General features: G+C 41.9%; 1 protein-coding gene across 15 annotated transcripts in view; it reads left to right on the forward strand.

Moving 5' to 3' along the window:
* Window positions 1-24,954, forward strand: part of EHBP1 (EH domain binding protein 1) — a 364,380-nt gene that overhangs the window by 208,424 nt on the left and 131,002 nt on the right. For all 15 annotated transcript variants that reach the window (XM_059719703.1, XM_059719709.1, XM_019500781.2 and 12 more), the window contains one exon: window positions 6,128-6,314. In XM_059719703.1, coding sequence (XP_059575686.1) covers window positions 6,128-6,314 — 187 coding nt within the window. The remainder of the gene's footprint in view (window positions 1-6,127; window positions 6,315-24,954) is intronic.

A 24,954-nucleotide genomic window follows, 5' to 3' on the forward strand; every position in this document is an offset into this window, starting at 1 on the left:
GTGTCATCTTCATGGCCATCTTTGCTTGGTTTATTGCTGTGTTCTAGGCACTCCATGTTATATGCACCCTGATTAGAAATGCATAAAGGACCCTTAGGTTTGGGGGTTTTGCTTTATTTTGTTGTTTCCTATAAAGTTCTGTGGCCCTGGAATTTTTGCTGTAGTTGTTTCTCTGAGAAAAGTGGGCGCTAGGGAATGATTTTTCTGCTAGCTGTATTCAGCCGGGAGCTGAGTTTCTGAACAAGTGACACTGGCTGTTGTATCTCTCCAGACCAGAGTGTGATTACGCTGTTGACAGTGACATCAGACATCCCAGATCATTCACTGATTAGGGGTGTCTTTATACATATGGGGAGAAAGACAGCGAAGACTAAGGAAGAGAAAAGAAAAATAAAGCAAAAGAAGCATGCAGGGGCAAGTGAAGGATTTTCTCTTTATTTTACTTACAGCCATGTCCCAATTCTAAACAGATCTGTGCCAGACTGGATACTACAGTGTTTTAAAGGGCATTCTTGTTTTTCCTGTGTATGACACTGGATTTCAGTAGCTCTTTGTTATAATAACTTCTGTTTTGTATTAATTTTGTGTTTTTTCTTTCCCATTTGTGTTTTTTACACCACCTAAATCCTTTATTATTGTTTATAGAAGGCAGAAATGATATCCCTTATAGATGAAAGCTATTCAGACATATTGCTGCTCTGAATTTGCATTATATACTTGGAGGGATAAGAAGTTAGTAGCGCAGTCAGTTAGCTTTTCATCGTAGTCCTCATCTTCCTCATGTTGTAAAGGCAACATGGCCTTGAAAAAAATATGGATACAGTTTGCAAAATATATTCTAGAGGAGGTTTGTGCTTGGATCTCTGCATTGACAGCTTACAAAGGAATGATTATTATGTCACAAGTCCAGTTTAGCAACATAGGAATAACAACATAGGAATACCAGGTCAGACAAATGGTCCATCTGACTCTCTCTCTTTGCCTAAGAGTCATAGTTATGAAATGTTTCAGTAGAAAGTTCAGGAACCCCCATAAAACACAGTTATTGAATGATATATACATACAGGGATTTTTTTTCCCTAATCTATGTCAGTAGTTTGTGCTCTGAAGCCTGAGGGTATAAACCCTGAGTATATTTTGTATCCTATCTAAAGTGACTGCAGATATTCTCATAATCTGCATAAATGCCTAATCTATTTTTAAATTCTGCTAAAATCTAGGCCTCCGGGGTCAAAGATGGGGTGTTTTAGCTCACTTGGGTCTCTTCAGGTTCATGCACGTGTAACAGTTACAGCATAACAGCTGTTGCAGGCACTGAAGTGGCTGCTGTCCCTCAGCTTTAGGAGCTGCTACAAATGTACATTTGTCCATCCTCTCAGTGGCACTTTGGCAGTGTGCTCTGTGAGATAACAAGTTGTTGTGTAAAATACATTTCCTTTTGTCACTTGTAAATGAGGTATCTATCAATGTTGTTAAATGTCCTCTTGAACTTATAAAATGATCACTTAGAGCACTCAACTTATCTGCTCTCTGCCATTCATTATTTGTGTATCTCTATCACAGGTGCTCTTTCTTGTCTCCTTTCTGATCTACATGGTCCTAACATTTCCATTCTCTTTTCATACAGAAGTCTCTCCATGTCTCTAATCATTTTCATCGCTCGTCTCTGGACCTTCCTATTTCTCCTTCTATTTATCTATTGTAAGATGGGGTGACCAGGCCTGGGCACAGTATTCAAGATGAGGGCGAACCATCAATTTGTATAAGCACATTATACAGTTTTCAGTAGTTTTCTACCCCTTTCCTTACCCATCCTGTCATTTTTGTGGTTTTGCCAGTGCTGAGCAGATGCATTCATTCTGTTGTTTTGAGCCAGAGCAGGGATCCCAAAGGACACTCTTCCAAACATTTCAATAAAATCAGCTTGCTTACCCATTTTAAAGGTTTTGTTGCCATACATACAGTTAATTAATATGTGTTCTTCTTTTCATATTTGTATGAAATATCATGGGGAATCCTGAAAATAAAAATGAACAGACACTTAAAATCAAGTGCGTGGACACATTAAGCTTTGGAGAGTTGGTATTGTTGATTCAGGTCACAGTATTTGTATATAAGGTATAATGTACTATTTTTTAAAATGTTAGAACAATCACTATGAGATTTCAGGCAGGACTGCAGACTCTGACAGTCTTTTCCAGTTTTGATTTAACCAGATTTCTTCATTGTGAGGCTTAGGTTTCATCTTGTTCAAGGCTTGGATTAAACTGCAGATAAAACTCTGGACATTGTTTAAGTCTAATAAAAGTGATAACTAACTGTAAAATTACTTGGCAGTGAGATTTTTTTGTGTTAAATGCCAATGCATAATATTAGCATTAGAAATTCTGGATGAAGTGAGAGGGGATACAGTTGGCATAGTTAAAACGGGACATCTGTTTATGTAAGTATGTAGAGTCTTGCTCAGAACTGTGGTATCAGAGTTACTTAAGAGCTACATTAAATTCCAGCCCTGTCAGAGTTGTTCTATAACCTCAGGCAAAGTACTTATCCTCACTGAATCTCACTCTATCTATCTGTAAAAGAGTTACATCAGATGATATGCTTAACTGAGATTTGTGTCATTAATGATTGTAGGCTATATTGTTCTCTTCAGAACATGTATATAACATAAGACATTATCATTATGCTTGTGAGAGTATTATACACTCTTCCATTAAGTGTATTTTTCTACTGTCAGGCTACTCTTTCAAAAGAAATATTTTGTAAATTGAAATTTGGTCAGAACTCAAAAAGACCTTTTTTTACTTTTTTGTTTTAGACACGCACAAGGAGTTACTTCTGACTTTTTAAAAAAAGGTGGTCACATTTAAAAAAAAATCAAAACTGGCAAATGTTAGTTGTTAATAAGAAGTGTTGCTTTTCCTAAATTAAAAAGATTAAGCAAGCATCTAAAAATTGCATTCAATACACACTATTTTAAATTGCACTGATTCAGCCTTAGTTCTCCTCTTCAGTATCACACTTAATCTCCTCTTTTAATTCTGTCTCATTCACACCTTTATCCTTCCCTTTCGATTAAATCATAATATTCTTTTGTCAGTAGGTGCATTAGTCAGCAGTAAGGCCAAAATATTTTAACTTGATTGTAACAGGACATGTAAATTGTTTTCAAATTATTAGAATCTATAGCTTCTCGTCTAATTAATCAGTGACTGTAAGACACCGTAGTTGTAAAGATAAAATATAATTGCAACTGTTTTAAGTAGATAAAGAGGAGGGTATAGTGATGCTTTATATAGTGAATAGAAACCCAACCAGTTTTTGATAAATCCCAGTATGTATATTGACTGTGTAGTATTGTTGAAGCAAAGACAGCATGGGGCTTCCTCAGAAAATTAGTATAACGTTATCTTCTACTGGGTTTCTTAAGCCAGATTCTGCCTCCTTTTACTTTTTATGTAGCCAGTGGAAATTACTAGATCAAATATTTTCTGGTAGATATCTGTAAATCCAAAATAATTCTGCTGGTTTCAGAACCTAGATTTATGTTATTACGTCCTTTTACAACAAAATTAGAGCCCTATTCCTGCTTCAGACTTCTAGTATTTTAGAAGGAATCTTCCTGCAAATAAACAGTTCAAAAATTTAGGACCAGTTTTAAAACAAGGAGAGAAACATGAAAAACGTTATGTCAGTGTGTTCTCCACATAATACAAACTAAAGATGTTGATAAAAGCTACATTTTAATGCAAATTCTAAACAAATCTGTAACTTAATTGTCAGCTTTGCTTCTGGGTAAATATGTTGTGGTAAATGTTTTTAAAAACATATCACTAAAAAAATTAATTAAAAAATGTGATTCCACCCAACTCAAACTTTTTTACTCTCTTTTGAATATTAGTTCTTTACTAGCAGTAAATTAATGTTAACTTCTTTTAAAAGTCCCAATACACCTTATAGCTGTACTTTTGAGTTGGGAATCTCGAGGGTCAATTAGTTCATTGCCAAAACATGCTGCATCTGTTGGCTAGTCAGAGGACTAACTTGTGGAACTAAAGAAAACATTGTGCTCTCCTATATAATGTATTGTTCTTTGCCCTTTATCTTTTTTATCTTCATTTTCACCTCCCTTTGAACTCCCTAATGTCTGAAGACAGCTCAACAAGGTTGTCAGCAAAATTAGAACGATTGACAGATACTGTTGAGTCTTCTGTTCAAGACTGAATACTGTCTTTTTTCCTCCTCCTCCTCCCTTGGAGTATGTCCATCTGTTTTTGTTAAACTTGTTATTTTGACATTGCCTTTAGCTTTAATTTCACTAGTGTTTTTTGCATTTGAAGAGCACTGAAGTGGGAACACCTTAAAGACTCCTTCAGTCAGCAGACTAGTTATTTTAGTCTTAGTCTTCCTTTCACTAAGCTATCTAGGTTTAAATCTCTCTCTGTTCAACAGCAACAGTTCCAGAGAAAGACAGGTGTAATGCATTAGGCCTTTTGTTCAATGGCTGTTTCTTTTTTCAATTTCTTCCTTACCACCATGCTCCCAAAAGTATGCTTAGTAAACTTTACCCCCAGAGGTAGGTTTATTCTCAATGCTGAGACAGAACCAGTGCTTACTTCTACTTGGTAAAGAGAGGGACTAGGCCAGTCTGCATAAAAATAATGTCTAGTCAGTTGGTGTTATTAAAGAAAATATTTTAAAAATAAAAAAATGTTTAATATTATAGAAGAAAATGGTGGGAAAATAGTGTTGTTAATGAAGATTTCACTGTATTTTCAATTTTCACAGTTTCAAATGTTTAAGAAAAGAGTAAACAATTTAGCATAGTGTAGAGAAAGATCCTTATTAGATGCAATATTTTCATCTGTTTTGTATTCCAAGAATGAAATGCTTAGCAGAAGCTATTATAAGACACAACAGAGATGGTAAATGTTAGGAAAATGTCTTTTCCTTAGGATGCAGTCAAAGATCCTCTCGAATTTAGCAGTCCACTGGGCTAGTGTGTTTAAGGCACAGGACACTCCCATTTGAACTTCTGTCCTGGGGTTCCTGTTGGTTTCTTCAAATTCATGCTTTTTGTCCTGTTTCAGAAGCCCCCTGCTGGGAGAGCAGGGACAGAAGCACCCATTTACAGAAACCAACAAGATGCTTGGGACAGCATCATGCTCCCTCTCATACGTACAGACACTCTGCTCATTGGTGCACTCCATTGAGACCAGAACGTGGAAAGCTGAGCTGGGCAAGGAGGGGAGGGGGGGCCTGTCCCGTTTTGAGATTCCAGAAATATGATCACCCTCCCTTTGGCATAGGTCCAGAGCAGGACTCAAATTCATGCATCTGGAGCTGTATTGCTTCTTAAACCAAAAATGGGGCTGTAGGCTGTATTGTACAAAGTAGGTGTTTTAGAAGATACAAGACCCCTTAATGACTCTGCCTCATTTTGCATAAACTAATTGAGTGAAATGATGCAGCTATGGATGATAGGGTATCAGATCAGATTATACGAGTTTCAGTTTTATTGGGTTTGTTCAAAGATAATTAGTCAAAAATACTCTTAATAAATTAGACTTGCATTTCTTTATATTGACAGTTAGCCATTATTTTCTTGTGCTTTGTCCCATAGAGTGTTTTTCAAAGGCCAGAATAATTATTTGTGACTGAAATGAAAATGGACTTGACTTTGACTATATGCATACTGAGGCCAAAATTTACAAACATACATGCCTAGAGATATGCTCCCAAATCTATAGATAAGCATCCAAGTGAAAGTTGTCTGATTCTCAAAGTAGTTTAGAACCTGTAGCAGCCATCGAGTTCTGTAGGATATGCAGGTGTTCTGCACATCTGAAAATCAGGCTGCTTTTCTTTAGCTAGGTAAATATGGATTTGGGAAGCTTAGCTTTAGGGACCCAGTTTTGCAAATGCTGGCCTAAAGCAATTGCCAGCTATGCATAATTCACTCATCAGTCATACAACAAGGCAACAGCAGCACAATCAGTATTTTTTTGTAAAGAGTATTAAATCAGGTTTTTTTATCACCAGCTTCTCAAAACAATCAACTATTATTTTTGCTTTAAAAATAAAAAGAGATAGCAAAGAAATACGTTTCCCTTCTTTTAATTAGATCAAATCCATTTTATGAACCAAAATCGAACCCTGCTTTAAATAAAGTTACTTCACTGCAAGAAACAGAAAAGAAGATGAAAAGGAAGGCTCCTGCACCACCAGTCCCCTCGCCAAAGACAGAGACAGGAATGAGTGAGAGCATGTCAGCTATTCCTGCAGCGAAGGAGCTTTCTTCTTCTCCTAAGGTAGGTTTTTCATGCCAAAACGTGATTGTTGTTTAAGGTATCTTTATGTGTATTGTATGCATTTGTTTATTACTACAGCTCATTTTAAAAACCTTGTTCCCACCTAAAGGTGTGTTATTGTTTCACTGGCTCTTGTTCAGAAAGTGGTAGAGTTTGTATTTTCGTATTTAAAAAAAAAGACTGAACAACAATGACAGCAACTGCAAGTGCAAAGAAAAGGACCTTCTGCTAACAAACCTTTCTACACCACTAAGAGGGAAGCATATCAAGCTGTATGATACTTTTGCTTGACTACTGTAGTGCCATTAAGCTTTTGCCCCTATAGTAGATGCTGACCACGCCTTTCTGTTATAAATCCTGCTTTTGAGGGGTTTACTTGACCATGCTGAAATGTATTATGTTGTATATTAGTTCAATTTTGGAGTTGTCATGAAGTAATTTTAGAAAGATGTAACCAAGTCAAATCAACAGGTTACCAGTAAAAGCCAAAATCATACCTGCCAGTTGTACATGCATTCATATGCAAGCATACCTGTTAGCTGTACATGCATTTATGCTTCTTAAACCAAAACTGGGGCTGTAGGCTGTATTGTACAAAATAGGTATTTTAGAAAAGACTGATTGACTTATTTAATTATATGTAGCAACTCCTGTGCATGAGCTACTACTGCCAATTTTACTTTTTTAATAAAGTAAGTATGTCATTCTGTGGTTTTGTGTGTTAAGTGGAGCCTCTTTTAAACAGGTTTGCAATAATGCTATTGTGCGCAGACACGTGTGTTTGTGTATGTGTAGTGTGTTTCCTTAGGGCTGAGTGAGGGAGAGATGGAAGAAGGCTTTCTGTATCTCTGAAAGAGCCTTAGGTTTTCTAGTTTTAGGCCCACGACTGTTCTTGAGGCTTTGGGATGTAACCATCATCATTCCATTTAAGAGTTGAATGGGACTTCTTGTCATACCTATCAAACCACTGCTTAATTAGTAAGGGAGGTTGCTGATGCATCCTTGTGCCCCCAGGCTCTGGTTTTGCTGTCTTCTCAGCACTCAAGTCAGGGGAAAGAGAATGACACCAGAAATCTAATCTGAGGCTGATGCATGGCAGCACAAAGCAGTATCAGAAGGCCACAAACTCAGCTTGCTGGTTATTCTTAGTATATAAAATCACAGGGCGTGAAATGTTAAATGAAACATAAGCAGTCTTTTAATGCAGTGAGATGGTTTTTTTAATTTGTACGGAGTTTCCATATTAGGAATACTACACATTACCCAGCAGAACTTGGGACTTAGACCAAAGCAAGCTGCCTGAGACTCCAATAAACTGTAGGTGATATTGGTAGGCTGAGAGAAGCAATCTCTGTGGAGTGATTGCAGAGATTTGATCAGATCATTTGTTTGAGGGTGTGCCCTGTTGTTCATTACTCAAGAAGATATTTAAGGTAGGTCTGCACAGCCTTGGTAGCATGCCAGGGAAGCACCAAAGTCAGGCGCACTGTGCCTGTTCCTTGTGCCCTACTCCCTGCAAAAGAGGCAACATTGCTGCCACTGGTACGATTCTGGGCATGCCCCAGTTAATTGTGTGCTTATTGGTGCTCTTCCTGGCACAAATCCACTGCTGCACAAAGACATTCCTTCCATTTCAGAAGGGTAGTGCTTATGGAGTAGGCATGGTATCCCTCATTGTAGCACTCTTCCACGTGGTACTGAGGTACCATGCTATTAGAAATCTGGTCAAACCAAGAAACAACTATGATGAGGACAGCTTTTCTCCATCAGTGTTTGGCATTCTTTTCTTGCCTTTGTTACTTCTGGATTAAACTGTAGTTTGTTCCACAGTAGTTCTATATTTGAATTCTCTCTGGAAGCTGAATTTTGTGTACAGTATAGCTCTGTACTTGGTGAGCAGAGTGTCTTGTTTTGTGTTGGTTTTCTAACCGCTTGGGAGTTGCTTATAGTGAAGCCCTCACCTTCCTCCTCCCCCCCCCCCCCCCCCCCCCCCCCCCCAGTGCTGTCACAAGTTAAGGTCAGTAAAGGCATGCAAACTGAATCCGGCTTCATATTTAGGGGCTGCCAGTAGCATGTTCACAACTCATTTCCCCTGAAGGAGTTCTAATCTGTTGACCTTCAGGCATATTGTAAAGCCCATCTGATTTTACAGGGTTTTTAGAGAAATAGGGTAAAGTGAAAACAGATATGAGGTATTCGTTTAGTTTATTGGAGCTGGGTTTAAAGGTTTTGCTGATTGGGGATGTGTTCATGTATAGTATTGCATGTGAATTTACATTATGATAGCATGCCTAAAGTCTTGTTTGTTTTAGAAATATAAATGAATAAATGTTAAATCCTGAGTAATCAGATAGACTATTGATGAAATACCAGCAATATTATTCTAAAACCTGACAGAGGTTGACATTCACTGATGATATATTATCCTTTTGCAAACTTCAAATTTCACTGACACTTTTTTCTTATCTCGCACTCTTTTATAGTCCTGTCAGTAAAAAAGAAGCTAATATGAACTACAATATTATGGTTCTGATTTTGAATTACCAAAACAACAAATTTGTTTATTTTATATAGTGCCTAACTATTCCAAGTGCAATTGGGGCCCCGTTGTGATATATATTGTATCAGTGGCGATGTAGGGGGGGTGCACATGCACCCCCTGACAGGCCGTGCTCCCTGCTTAGGTAATGGGCAGGGCGGGCAGGTGAGACCACCAGTGCCCCCCGCCAGTGCCAGCTGAGGAGTGGGAGCGCCGGGTGAAGTGCCATGGCCACTTCTGGGAGCGCTGTGGCTGCTTCCCAGTCAGTGCAATTGGCCACGGGAGGACCTCTCCCCACTACCAGTCAGCAAGATTGCCTCCCCCCCCCCCCCCCAGTTGCTGACTGTTCGCTGTGGGAGCACGTTCCCCCCCTGACTTAGGTGGCACAAGTCACTCATGTAGTGTATACTTGATAAGAGCGTGGTTCCTGTGACAGGTCTCCATCATACTCACTGAGTAAAATATTGTGGTTTTACTCAGCCTTTTGGGAGAGGGCTTTCGCTTTCACACTCTTAGGTCCAGGGTGGTAGGTTATTTGAAAGTCAAACTGAGAGAAAGAGAGTACCCACTGAAGCTGCCTCTGGTTGGGTGCCTTAGTCTTAAGGAAACACTCCACATTCTTCTGCCTGGTGTGAACATGCACACTATGATGTTTCCCTGCCACTTTATACAAGCCGCTCTGATGGCCAGGAGTTCATGGTCCAGAATGTCATAATTCTGTTCTGCTGGGGTGAGCTTGCAGGAAAAAGAAAAGCACCTGTTCCGAACCCTACCATTGTGAGGGTATCATACCTATCGTGGTGCTAGTGGTATCTGTTCCCACCACAAATGGATGTGGCAGAAGCGAAAGCCCGTTTCAGGTATTCAAAGGTTTGCTGGCCTTCCACATACCAGTAAACCTGGACATTCTTGTGTATCAGTGTGGTAAGAGGAGTCATCACCTGGTCAGTGTTGGCAGTGAGCCATCAGTAGAAATTGGCAAACCCCAAGAATCTCTACAGTTCCTTTGCATTCTGAGGTACCTTCTGCTCTTGGATGGCTTGTACCTTCTGGGGGGTCCATTTTCAGGCCTTCTGGAGATAAAATAAAGCCAAAAAATTTGATGGTGGTTTGGTCAAAGGCACATTTCTCCAGTGTTGTGGAAAGATCGTGTTGACCTAACTTTTGTAGTACTGTCCAGACATGTGACAGATGTTGATCAGGATCCTCTGAGAAAATTAGAATGTTATCCAGGTAAGCAATCACAAATTGATCTGAAAGGTCCCACAGCACATGATTGATGAAGGTTGGGGGAAAAGTGGGCCCCAAATGCATAACTAAATACTAAAAGTGCCTGTATTGAGTCCAGCAAGTGGTTTTTCATTTGCTACCATCTCTGATTCACACCAAGTTATTTGCTTCCCAGAGCTTGAGCTTGGTGAATATGTGGGCAGTTTTTACCTGATTGACCACCTCTGGGATGAGAGGCATGGGGGTACTAGTTGTAGATGATCTGGTTCAGGACTGGGTGGTTGACATAGAGGCAGATACTTCCATTCCTTTTCTTGATAAATAGGACAGGGGCTTGAGCATATGAAGTAGACTTTCTTATGATTCCCCAGGCCAGGTTTTTCTGCAGATATTGCTGTCGGAGGACAGCAAGTTCGGGATCTTTGTCCCCTCACTGTAGGTCAAAAGAGCAGTTGTAATCCTGATGTGTGGGGAGGACCTCCACATTCTTCTTCCCAAATACTTCAGTGTAACCCTGATATTTTCAAGGTAGGCTGGATCTGGCCTCCAAAAGCTGCGTCTCCTAGGGAGCAACAGTGGTTGAGAACCCTGTTGAGTTTGTTGAGTGGGCAGTTGTCCTGGGCTTCCAGAAGTGCTGCTAACAGTTGCTGGAATCGAAGCAAATCTCCTGGGCTTTCTACCTGACCAATAGGTCATGGCGGATATGCCAGAGAAACAACAGAATCAAAAGATAATTTGGGGAATGGATCACCGTGAAGCATAACATGCCACTGTGCTTAAGGATGGTCCAGAGCAGTGGTCTCCTACTCCCTGGGGCCAGATGCCAGAAGTGAGTCATCTGTAGTCTTGATGATCTCTAGTTTGGACCACTGTCTTCATGGGATTTGTAGGGAAACATAGGCAATGGCAGTATCCTTCTCTGGCAAAGATTCCTTCTCACGCCAGCAGTGGCTCTTCCCCTGGTGATGTGCCACCTGGGACTAGAGAGATTGGTTCTTGGCCAGCAACTCCTGGACTCAGGCTTCTAATACTTGATGGTTGAAGCAAGCTGATTCAGCCAGTCTTGCTTGGCCTGCAAGTCTCACTGAGTTGTAGCGTCCAAAATGGGTGGGTCCGAGGGCACCAGCAATGTTTTGGGCTCCATGCCATACCCTCTTCACCAAGTTGGGGGGAATGGGGGGCAGAGTGGAGTCAGAGCACAAACCGAAGGAAACAGCAAAGCAGCCTGGGATTAGGTTAAACCCTGTTGCCTAGATACTTCCTGTTCCTGCCTTGGACTTTTTTGAGGGCCAGTGGGCACTGTCCAGTGTGCTCTGCTTGGTGTCCCCCCTCGGTGCACTTGTTTTAACCCTATGACCTCACTCCTGTCCCTGTTATATTTTGATTTGTCCCAAGGAATCAGTTGTTGCTTACCCAGTGACGTCCCTTCTAAGGGAAGCTTATAGCTTTTAGTGGGCATTGGCCCATGGTCCCTTAAGCGACAAATAGGCCTGTTCTTGTCCAGGAGTTTATGTAGGGGAAGTGGAGGGTCTGCTGACCTCCAACTCTGGAGACAGGGAGTGGGTGGAGGACGAGGCCTTGATGGAGGTTTCAGGCCAGCCTTGCCCAGTCTGGATGATCAGCTGTAGGATGGCAGGCCAGGATGAGTGGTCATGCTAGTCAGGCTGAGGCTCCAAGTTTCAGGCCACAGCCTGACACATGCCTGGATGAGTCATATGCAGGGATTGCTTCAACTGGTCTGGGACCTGGGTGGCATCCACTCCAACTGTTCCAGTACTGTGCTGCATGCAGTGTCCACTCCAGGACCAGGTACTATGCACTGGATCTCACATGGAGGGGAGGAAGGGGGCTGTCTATGGGCCCAGGCCTATACCATTCATCTGGCCTGCAGGGCCATATGAGTTTTATAACCCTGTTCTAGATGGATATCTGTGTGAATATGGATAGACATGGTGGCAGAGATAATAGGCTGAGACAAGCTGCCTAATGGGATATACTGGGAGTTGGGTGTGGGGGGAAGTAGGACAGGCTGGGCAGGAATACTAAGCTTGGGACCCAGTAGAAAGTTGAGAAAAAAGTAAATTGGAAAAATATCTATGGTATATGAAAACAAGACTGGATGGGCAAATAGTTTGGGACAGGGAGCCTTTTGAGGTAATGGGAGCAAGGGGAACACTGAGCTTGGATGAGGAACCCAAGGGTTGAGGATAGTATTTGCTAGGCAAGAAGACTAAAGCAAGTAAACCTCAGGAAGAAACCAGAATGAAAAGCAAAAGCACTGAGGAGTCTCGGGCCAAAGTATCAAGATGAGAGAGGAGTATAATGCAGAGAGAGAGAGTGGGAATGGAAGATGGAACTGGGATCAGGGAGAGGGAGATGGGACTGAAATATGACTAGGCTAAAGGAAACAAGGCCAGAAGAGGTCCAGGTAGAAGTGTCTGTAACTCCTGGAACAAACCCCAAGTTTTGTAGGTCTCAACATTTGTCTGCTGACAGAAAAAACCTGTGAAGCCTTCTAGCAAAAATGTGTCATATTCCTCTGTTCTTTCTAAAGGCTAACAGCTTAATACTGCTAGTAGTTACTCTCTTGGCCCATATGACAGAGGGCAGTTCCAAACTTAGTGATGGCCAGTGTAGATCATCAGGATGATTCACAATCCGATTTTTCTATTCCAGTTTAATTTTTAAAAAAACTAGAAAATGACGTGCTCTATTTTAAAGTTTTCAGTTTTAAAAGTTAAAAGGAGTCCCCTAGAAAAAAAAGTTTCTGATTGCATGTAATTTCATAGTTTCATAGTTGGTAGGGTTGGAAGGGACCTGAGCAGATCATCAAGTCTGCCATGGCAGGAAAAAGTACTGGGGTCAAACGACCCCAGGAAGGTGTTCGTCTAACCTCCTCTTAAAGACCCCCAGGGTAGGAGCCAGCACCACTTCGCTTGGAAGTTGGTTCCAGGTCCTAGCTGCCCTGACAGTGAAGTAGCTCCTCCTGATGTCTAGTCTGAATCTACCCTCTGCCAGCTTGTGACCGTTATTTCTAGTCACTCCTGGTAGTGCTCGGGGGAACAGGGACTCCCCCATGCCTGCTGGTCCCCTCTGACTAGTTTGTAACAGGCCACTAGATCCCACCTCAGCCTTCTCTTGTGGAATTAAAAGCCTTCATACTACATGTACAAAGGGTGGGGGGGTAAACCATGTTTGCAATTAACCTTATAGGATCACAGGAAAGTAGGACTGAAAATGGACCTCACAACATCATCTAGCCCAGTCCTCTGCTCAAGGCAGGATCATCCCTGACTAAACCATCCCACCCAAGTGTCTCTCCACACAGACCTGTGAGATCTGGGTCACAGAATAATGGCTTTCTGTTTTGTGGCTAAGACGTGTGGTGCAGGATGACAGATGTGTTGGCCTGAGATTGCTGGATTAGATAGGCAAGTGCAGTTGGAGGTTCTTCTCCCTAACTTCCCTTCCCTTGGACTATTAAAAGTGCTGCTTACTCTACCCTAAACCTGAAGAGAGGAAAGGAGAAGAACAGGATGTTTTGGGGGTTGGGTTTTGGAAGGAAAGGGAAAGAGTAGAGATACGGCAACAAGAGGCAAGGACAGGCTGTGAGCTCTTCCTTCCTTTGCCCAGGTTTTTACTAGGTCACAGGAACACAATATTGTGCTTTACTTTCAGTTGACAATACTCATTCTTTTCAGTCAACCTTCTAGGTCAGTGATCTCAACCTGTTGAGAACCTTGAGGCATCCCTTACTGGAGTCAAAGCATGCCTCCATAAGATTTGTGAATTGAGTGGCACCCACTTTCAAAAAAATAATGTGCATCTTACTCTGCTTACCTCCTTACAATAGGGGCTGGGCAGTGGGAGTGAGAGATCCTCCAGGCAGACAAGCCTGAGCCTGCACTTACCTGCTTATTTCCTCACACTTGATGGCACCCAGAGACCTGGCTGTGAATCACTGCTCTAGGTCATGCCCTACCAATTGAGGAATATTGTCCTGGCAGAAGAGTGCTACATACATAAATCAGTTTGACAGTAGAGTGAGCTAGTTATTCACTTGCAGATTTAGAAATGTAAGTACTGTGATGTCAGCCTAGGTAAGGAGGAAGAAAGGAAGGAAAGACCAAAACAATATTCCCAAGTCAATCATTCCCAGATCATTTGAAAATTGAAAAGTTCTTAATGGACCTTTGCAGCACTGTGGAATCACCAAAAAATGAAATGAAATTTGTAGTTATGATGCCGTAGAGAAAGCAGAGTATCACTGACTTGACAGTTAATTTGAGTTGACTTGTTTTGGACTACAAAGTGTCAGTACTGATGTTAGCAGGAAAGAGAGAGCTACAACATGCAAAATAACACCATGCACTAAATTGGTAAGCAGCCTTAGAAGGAAGAGAATTTGCATCCTTACCTTTCTGACTTTCTGACTGCGAGGATAGTTAATTCTTGTAACAGGTTACCAAAAAAGATGGTGAAATCACTGGAGGTTTTTAGGAACAGCTTAGGAATGCATCAGGGATGGACTAGATGACTTCCTAAGATCTTTTCAAGCCCTATACTTTAATGACTTTCTAAGAGGAAACGCAAGAGAGAGAACCTTGGATGCGTTGAAATTTTGCTGACCTCACCACATGTCCTGTTAGTACAGGGGTATCAAACTCAACCCATGCCCTAGGCCACATCTAGACTGTGGGGCTTACTGCAGGCCAGATTCGTGGGGGCAGCAGCAGAAGTAGCAGGCCAAGCGGCTGCTTGCTGCAGTGGAGGTGAGGCCAGAGGCAGAGGGGTGGAAGGGTCCTAGATTCTGCAGCACACCCCATTTCCCACTAGCCATGCCCCTAAATTCCGTGGCCCACCTGTAATCTGGCAGACCAGATGCAGCATCTCTGCAGGCCAGATCTGCCCCTTGGACCATATGTTTGATAACCATGTGTTAGTATGAAGAGGAATATGATCTTAACCCAAGTCACCCTGGATCTATGTCCATTCATTCTTCCTTGTAACGTAAGTTGAAAAATCAAGTACCTTCAGAATTTATTTTGCCAGATTTTATGATACTGAAGCAGAACAGTAAGACCACAAAGAAGCTACAGATTTTAACATATGCTGTTTTAATAGAAAGAAGAAAAAATCATGGAAGACTTCAATCTGAAACTATGTAAGGAAACATGTGGTTAAGTGTTAAAGGAAAAGATGAGCAGTGTAGCTTATAAAGCAGAAAGTATAACCAAAGTTAATTTGGCTTTGGTTATAGGAAACAGTTGCAGAAATGGAGAGAGAATCTTGAGACAGTGTAGAGAGCACATTAATATTAGAACTTTAGATCTTCCTGAAAGTTTTAAAGGAGCAAAATCAGTTGATACTGTAGCAAATCTTTGAAAGAGCATTCGGAGCTTGTTTTCTCCCGTGTGTTAATGAAGTTGATCAGATTCTTTGTATACACAAAACTGCAAATGACTCTCCAGTAAGTCCTAAGCTTATGGGGTAGAAATTGGTCCTAAAAAAATTCTTTTATACCTGTGAGGTACGTATTCAGGATCTGACTTCCAATATTTGGAACAGAAACCCACCAAAATGACACTGAGTTTTTGGAAGCTACTGTGAATCCTACAAGGGTGTAGGTTGTAGCTGTGTTGGTCTAAGGACATAGGCAGACAAGGTTCCTTGGGTGAATCTGATATCTGTGAATCCTAGGCATTTAAATATAGTGTTGAATAGGAGGCACGTATCATTTAGATTTCCTAAGGAATACTTGCATCCAAAAGCCAGAACTCTAGGGTGTGGTCTGGTACCAAAGTGACTAAGTCCAATTTCCAACAGTGATTAACTTTTTGTGTGGGCATCTGAGTTAGCAGAAACACTTTCATGTTTAATCAATTATGCTGGCAGCTAAAACAACCTCTCATACCCAGGATTTCACCATTGCCCAAACAAGAGAGAGGGCGTTTCTATCCTGAAGGCCTATGTGGCCTACCACGCCTGTTTTTTTGCACATGTTTTTTAAGCATGTAACAGAAATATCTGTGCTAATGAAAGGAACTGGTAAAACAACTTGGCTTTCAGTATGTCAAGAAATTTGGACATCTATCAAGTGAATATTGGCTTAAGCCAAAAACAACTAAGGCCCCTGGAAGGCATTATGTTTATTATGCAATTAACTTACCACACTTACAACCAATATATCATGCCATAAAATGGCAAATTAGCCATAAACATGTCCCACGTTAAATCACAATCCCAGGCTCCATGCATGCCAGTAAATTGAAAGGGTGGTGCAGGAAGCACAGCATCACGGACTGGTCCCCAATGCTAGGTTCCTGGGTTGGCTGCCATGCAATTGAATCTGATAAATTTTATTCCTGATTTAAAAAATCATGCATACTGCCATGCATATGTGTCATGGCAGGATGAGTGATTGTTGGGAGCCGGGATCAGCTCCCGTTATACCATTAAATCAATGTCTGCCAGCACCTTACGTGTAGTATTGCAAGGGATAGATGGGTTTATAGTTCATCTGCAGACCTGCTTTTATGTCTAACATAGCTAATTTTCTCACACATTTGGGTAGCTTCTGCACCACACTGAAAATTGAGATATATCTTTAGGGGGTTTTCCCCCCTGAATCTAAGATGACTCTGAATTTAAGACAACCCCTCATAATTAGATTCCATATAAGGAAAATTATAATTTTATTATAACTTTTCATGTATAGAATGGAATTATTGGAGGATCATCTTAAATTCATCCCCACTACTGCTGTAGTGGGGAAGGCAGCAGCAGGGGGCTAGGTGGTGAGAAGGCAAGCAGCTGAAGAGAGTAGGCAGCTTGACCCTGGCCCACCCTGCCACCTGTCCCCCTGCCACCAGTGCTGACCCCTGCCTCCCCTGCCACTTGCCTTGTCCAGTTTCTGACCCCCCACATCTTGCCCTCCCCTCACTTGCCTGCCCCCCAGTGTCTGCCCTCCCCTGGTGCCTGTCCCCTCTACCATTCCCTCTACCCCCCATTGCCACACACTGTGCTGCTGTGTGCCTCTGTGCCAACTTCCTCGCTGCCCTGGATTCTGTGCTGCCATGTACTTCTGTGCCACTCCCTGCCTCTGCACCAGGGCCCTTGCGGTTCCCTTTCCCCGTACTGGGCCCCTCCATACTCCATATCTCTGTGCTGGGTCTTGTACCACTCCATGCCTCCTGCACTGCTCCCTTCCTTCACACTGAGTCCCTTGCTGCTCCATGACTTGCTGAATGAATTCTTGCCACCTCTTCTAAATACAGGTACTGCATTTTTATTTGATGTTCTATTCTAAGACAAGGCTGTATTTCCCCCATATTGGATGGGGGAAAACATTGTCTTGGAATTGAGTACATGTGGTAAATAATCTTTCCCTAGTATTTCTTGAGTAATCAGGTTTTTATTTGGCATCAATACTTTTTGTAACCTACATAAACTAGACCCATAAAAGAGACATAAGATGGGATGGCTCGTACCAGCCACCACTCGGTTTCTCTGCATTGAGCTAGAGTTTATTTTCTGTACTGGTAACTGTCCATGCTAAAGAAAGTATAGTTTATGCTGTTAATTCATACAATGTCTTCAGTTGCCCCTTGACATTATTAGTTTCCTTGTTTTACTAAGATGGTTATCTGGCATCAGGATAACCTGCCAGGCCTCCAGGTTCAAGTACTCCCCTTCAGGCTGTGTACCATTCCTGCTATCAGAGGATACTCAAACTGCTGATCCTGCTTGAAGGCGACACATCACAGAAGAAAGTTTGTTTACAAGTCTTTCATCTCTATAGCATTTGCAAAAGATACTTAGTTATCATTCTGGTGCAGGATGTACCATCTAAGTAATTCACTGGGGCCATTGTTGGCTGATTTCAAAGGTTTTCAAGGCTCTTTAAAAGAGTCTGTAACTCATTACAGATTACTCTAGAAGAAGTCTAGGAATTAATTCATAAGGCAAGTTTCCTTTTTGGAAAATATAACTGTGTTACATGAAGTCATCATGGACCTGTCTTCAGTAATATGGCAGAGCCTGGTTACAATTGCCTTCACTACTGAGATACCAAGTTCTTTTAAGAGGGCCATGTTCTTTTGTGTGTCATCAATACTGTTTCAGGAAGTGACACCTTGAATGATAATGATCTAATAAGACTGCATTTAATTGGCTACACTAACTTACAATTTCAAGTTCTGAACTATCCCGGCTTTAATAGTCAAATACAACATTCTTAATTATGAAAAGTTCAGACCAATCACAGATGCAAGTAAAGAATTTTTCTCTATGATTAGTATGGGTCAAACAGGTTGCTGACGGATGTGGGAACCTTCCCCCCCCTTCCTCCCCCCCCAGAAAAACCCCCAAACAATCCCTTCTTTACTAAAAAAAACCTGCTTTACCAGAAGAAGCAGTGAATTACTTTGACCAAGCTCTGCCATGTCTGTATGGGTCGGGTGCTTCAGCAGGGCTCTTTGGCACTTTTATGTAATAGCTGACTCAATCACCTATTACATAAAAGTGCCCGAAAGCCCTGCTGAAGCACCTGATATATACAGATGTTGGGCAAGCTGAGTCAAAGTAATGTGAAGCCTCTTCTGGGCATGTGCTGGGCTTGGCATGGGGGCACACAGAGTTGAAAGTAAAGCCCCTTTTTTTATTTACACATCTGTAAGCAGCCATAATTGCTAAGACAGGCCTTCAGGATACCTTGGATGTTGTAGACATTACTTGAAGTGGACCTTAAGGCTGCAGGAATCAGATCTTGCTACAGTTGGAAGACTTGGCTTTGAGAGATCTGAGCTACTTACTTGGCAATCTAATGATATCTGTCACACTTGAGAGCACTCGAGTGAAACTGTTCTGTCCCTCTGGGTCTGTACACCAGCTTATGAAAGGAAACATAGACAGTAATATGCCCCCCAAACACCAGTCCTGCTATCCTTCCCTATCCAGAGGATGTGAAAACCTCCTTAAGGGAGTCAGTGTTTCCTCTGAAGGAAATAGACTGCATCAGAACAGACTCATTAATTTTGATGGGACTCTCAAGAGATGTGAATTCACTGCTGTAGACCCAAATAAACCAATCTCACAGAAGGAACCAGAGGTCACTGAAAGTCACAAATAGTATTAGGATCAAGTCCTATCCTTTAGACAATTGATTGGATTAAAGGTATTCACCAAGGTACTAGGAATATTCTGAAAGATTTCAGCCTGAAGGCCTACTTAACCTAGAAACAGGCAGCAGTATTAGAATGAAGGAATTCATTCCTGGTGAAGAAAACAACATATTCCAGGAAACCTTTAGTAGGCAGGAGGAAACCTGTTGTGCAAGGTACTCAGATACTGCAGTGATGGGCAGAATATAAATACCTAGATAGCAATAAAATGTGAGACTTTTGGGTGATTTTAATGGAAAGGGAGCCAGGTGCTATCCTGTACTGAGAAAAGATCCTCTCCCCTTTATTTTTGAGATAAAAGCAGTAGTCCAAGGAATCCCTACCATCTTTCTCACTGGCATTGACTTCATAATCTCCATCACCTTTAATTGACTAAGTAGCAAAAAAGGTTATTTTAGATATAAAATGGCAAAACAATACAAAATGCAGCATTGCTCCCAGCTGAAAATACTTCAGTACCCTTGATTCTGGGTGTTACTTTTCTTAGACAGTTACCTACATATCACTATTATCCAGTCACCTTAGACCAGGGGTGGGCAAAATATAGCCTGCAGGTTGGATCTGGCCCACCAAGGGACTTCATATGGCCCATGGTGGGTCCCTTGACCCTGCGCGGCCCAGGCATGGGGGCGCAGCCTGGCCTGTGGCACATGCAGCTGGTCCTGGTGCACCTGGTCATTTATCAGAGCTGGGGCGGTGTGGCAGCCAGACCACTTCCTGGCAGCCCAGTGGCAGTGGCTCCTTCTAGCTGCCGCTGCCACAGGACCCAGCCCTGCTGCCCAGGCACCCCACTCCATCTGCCCTGCACCTGCCACTGGGGATGCTGGACAGAGCAGTTGGGGAGGGTCTCCATGGATACTGGCTCAGGACCTATGCATGCAGGGTGTGCTCAGCCAGGGGTGTGAGTTGGGTACACAGGTAGGCAGGGAGCAGCATCTGGGAGTAGAATGGGTGGGTGGGGCTGGGGCCAGAATCATGGAGCCCCATCCCATCCACCCATCCAAAAGCATCCTGTCCACATGGATCACCAACTGTTCTCTATGGAGACCCTGGGACAGGACTGGGATTGCCAGATAGTGACAGCATGGGGCTGAGCCCCAGGGCCCCAGGGCAGAGCCACTAAGGGAGTTTTGGTGAGCTGTTGCTGTCTGGGGGGATGGGGTGCTGACATGGCCTGCAACAGCTCACCAAAACTCCCCAAGTGACTATCTGGACAAAATAATTGCCCACCCCTACCTTAGACATTTTTCAGGATCTATTTTGGGGCCCCCAGGAGTTGTCATTTGATACTCTTCTGGGTCTAAAAGTAGCCCCAAGGTATTTTAAAGTTCTTGTGCATGAGACTCTCTCTTTTACTGCGTACCTAGACAGCTGACTCATCAACATGAAGGAACAGTTTCAGGTGGTGGAGGACAAAATAAGACATTCACTCTCATCAGCTTGGTGCAGGGACAAAAAAACCCCAGCTATTTTCCCAAGACACCCTGCCTTTACATACAACCCAGAGATGATAAATATTCCTTTAGAGGGAAATAAGCCAGGCAACTCAAATTGGGCCCAGGTCTCCTGGATTACTATTACAAACTCAGGTTAACCAGGAAGGCGTCATATCAACAGTTGGTTTCAGTTCATTCACTCTAGATAAATCAAGCAACTGGTTGTAATGGAATCTGAAACAGATGTTTTTGGTTCTTGAAAAGCCAATGACTTCTATAACCTCAACAAAAAAACAATGAACAAAATCAGTTTCCAGCATTTGCATTCCAAAAAGGTGGCTTCTCATGGAGGAGTAGCTCAAGTAAATGTCCTACATCTCAGAATACTTGTATTGGACCTCCTGCTTCTAAGATAGGTACAGAGAGTGCATTACAATGATTCAGTCAAAATACTCCTCATTAGCAATTGCCTTCATTGAGAAAGTAATTATTGCATGCACAAACAGGGCTGTCCCAAACTTAACCTTTCAGAAAGGCTGAGTCAGTTGTTCTTTTCAAATAGCAAAAGGCAGGTTCAAAATCTTCAAAGATCTCTTTTGCTGTCTTCTACTTGGTTGGCTTACAGAAAACAAAAGGGAATTTTGGAATCAAATCAATAAGATGTATTGGCAAGTAGGAACGCATTTGCTCTACTCTTCAGTTAACACTCAGGAAACTTGTAACAAATACTGGCATCATGAGAAGAATTAGCCCATCTACTTGTGGAGTTTTGTATGATTAAGCCATCTGAAGAATATATTTGTTATACATAATTGTTATCCAGCTTATCCTACATTCTGCTTTAGGAGAAGGCTTTTAATGGATTTGGGTTTATTACTCATTTCATAATTGATCTGTGGTTTTGCTGCTGAGTATGAACAATAAAGAACAACCAACAATTAGTCCTTCCAGATTGTCACATTGTGGAGTAAGGTACAAGGTCTAACTAGTGGACAACAGAAGGAACTTTCAGTGGTTAATTTCTATTTCAAAGTACTGTGGCTGGTTGGCTAATGTGACCTTACTTTATCAGAACATTAACAGTAGCCTCTAGTCTTTTTTAGATCAATTGCTACTGCTACAATAATCCTTCCCTCCTTTCCTTTTTTTTTCTTTTGCAGTTATTGGTTACACATTGTATGTTTCTCATCATTGTATTGGATGATTTGTTTTATCCTGTCAAGGTTTGTTTTGTTTTCCTGTCAACTTAGGGCCTATATGGACTTTGAAGTACTTATGTAATTTGCATTGCAGAGGCACCTTAAACTTTGAGCCAATGGCATGGGTGCGTTGTGCAGTGTTTTTTCTGCACTTCACCCAATTGCAATTTTGATTCCAGTTCGTGGCAGAATGGGTGATGGTTGCCCCCTGCCCCTTCAGCTACATGTGTCAGGTTGTTTTTAAGCCTTCCCAGAGGCATTGGGTATTGGCTGCAGCCAAGGCTGGGGATTTTGACTGGGGTGTGCCATTGCTTCTGCTGGGACCAAAGCCGGAGGCTCCTGGCTGGAGGGTCTTGCCTCTCCGCTTAGGGTCTGACCGATTGCCATATTTGGAATCAGGAAGGAATTTTATCCCATGGTAACATTGGATTGTGTGGGTTCTTGCCTTCCTTTGCAGCAGGGGACATGACCCTCTACCCAGGATCTCTTCACCATGTATTGATAACATTTCATAGAAGCAAGATATTGGCTGCCATGGTTCCCCTGCTTTATCTGTGGCAGGTTAGGGCATTAGGTCTGTGTTTTGTTAGGGTTGATGATAGTCTTATGTAGAGTTTAGATTATGGATAGTGTAGGATGGTTTGGATAGTGTAGGATGGTTTGGATAGGGCTGTTCGTACCTCAGGCGGGGGTTGGACTAGATGACCTCTGGAGGCCCCTTCCAGCCCTACTTCACGGGTTTCTATGATGTTTTCCATCAGTGGAAAGTAGTGGTTATCTGGTGCTCTTGATTTCACAGAGGTCGGAAATTAACATGGTGCCTTCTGCCTATTTAGTTTCCCTGGAGAAAAAAGGGGTTGGATTTCTTTGAAGACTGGGGCACTGGAATGTGCAGTAATTTGCTATACATATGTACAACAAAACACAAGAAATTAGGCAAAAATAAGCAAAAGATGTTTCATTAGTCCTATAGCCATTAGAATTAAATCTTCATCTCTCAGATTCATAAAACAGAATTTAGCTTCCTTGAGCATCTTGCAGTGCATCTTATGAAAGTTGTTTCTACTTCTGAGTTAATGTTTCCATGCCTGAGTTAACGTTTTCACACGCGAGTTCATGTTTTTAGCTAGAGGTAAAAACAGTCTGCGAGGCTGTGAAATAGCAGCTACCTTAGCAGGAGCCACTAGCAGACAGCAAAAGAAAGGATAGTTTGATTAGTGGAACAGCAAGACCATTAAAAACAAGAAAGGGTCATTAATACCTTTGGAATGAAGATTTTAGAAGGAATTGGGTAGATTATGATGAGCCATGAAATCAAGTGACTCTCTCACTGCTGCCTGATTAGAAATGCTGCTGCTTCTGAGAGGCAGTTGTTTAAAACTTTGGGGTTAGCCAGAATCAAAGTGAGGTGAGACTGCACCCTCCTGGATCCTCCTGTGTGTCTATCAACCTGATTAGCTAAGTGTTAATATTACTAATGTTGACTAATGTTTGGGCTTATAGGAAAAAATATTTCCTAAGGCTTGAAAAAGAATTGAACAGTGGCTCTTCAGTGCTGCAAGGATTTCTAATAGAAATGCAAACTCAAACGTAGATTTTAGTCTTAATGTGCTATAATTTGCATGGTCTTCAGAAAACTACTTGCCTGGCACAGTGTGCAAAAGAGTTGGACTAATAAGACCTGATGGGCAAACCTGATATATCTGGGCATGCAGGCAAAGCGTAATGCTTCTAGTACAGTTCATTTGGTGAAGTAGCTGGGCATTAGAAATTATGCAGTATTTATATTACCAGGTATATGACTGTTCAGACGGTTAGTGGTGCTGTGGTCATAACTAGTAGGACAGAAGACAGGGTAGATATGTACCATATAGACTAATTAAATAGACTAACTTGATAGCACGTGATGAAGAGAACTCAAATCCACTTATTTAGTCAGTGTGTGAGGTGCATATCTACCCTGCTTTCTGCCTGACTTCAAAATAAGATGGCTACCTAACAATCAGTAGGACAACAATTAACCAGTTTATGAGTAATTATGCAGATTCCTCTGGGGAATGTAACACTGTTTAAAATAATCAGGTGCAGAAGCTGCAATATAAAGATAAATATTGAATCATAGTGGTTTAATTAGTGCCTGTAGAACTAAGCATGTATCATACTGGCATTTTCTTTGTAAAAAAGCTATGTAATATACTCAGGTATACTCAGTTATGTAATATACTTGGCTATTCATTGGCTTTCAGTCTTAGATGGCAAAGATGCCCTTTAATCATACATTCTTTTCCTGCATGTTGACACCACAGAATCAAAGTGGAGAGAATGCCCAATTAATAAGTTGTTGCAGTGTGTGTTAGGATTTTGTGTTACAGATATCCCTATGTTACTTATATTTCTTGCTAACCTCAATAGTATTTCATTTATATAACAAAAGGCCCTCAGACCTTACAAGAAGATAGAATCATTCATTTTCTATTTAAAATTACTGGTTGTAATAGATAAACAATGTCTTTAACCCATTATTATGGTCTCCCTGTTACTGAAATGATTTCTACACAATATGTGATCTTAGAAGGTATAGAGAACTTTTCTCCTCCGAACTCCCAGGAAGTGGATAGTCAATATGTTTAAACCATTGTAACAACACTGAGTTGCACGCCCCATGCAGCACATGAGGCATTAATTGTGAGCTGCAGGCACCAGGCTCCCACCCTGCTGCTTCTCCCATCACAGCAGGTGGGGTCTCCAGCTCCCCACCCCACCACCTGCCCCTCCAGATTTCATTTCCTGTTGCTACCCATGGCAATGACACACCAAAGTACAGCCTGCAGTGCTAGGAAGCAGGAACCCCCAGGTGAGGCTGGGGCACCCCATGCGCACAGTGCAGTGGGAGGGTGCCTATGCAGCATGCAGCCCAAGAGACCCATGGTTCATATTGGTGCAGCCCATGTGCATGGAGTAAATGCTCTAACCCAGTAGTTTTCAAAATTTTTCAGCTGAGTCCCCCTTTGAGTTACACTTTTGTTCACACCTCCCCTCACCCCAACCTAAACA

Source organism: Alligator mississippiensis, chromosome 1 (genome assembly GCF_030867095.1).
Source record: "Alligator mississippiensis isolate rAllMis1 chromosome 1, rAllMis1, whole genome shotgun sequence".
Lineage (NCBI taxonomy): Eukaryota > Metazoa > Chordata > Crocodylia > Alligatoridae > Alligator > Alligator mississippiensis.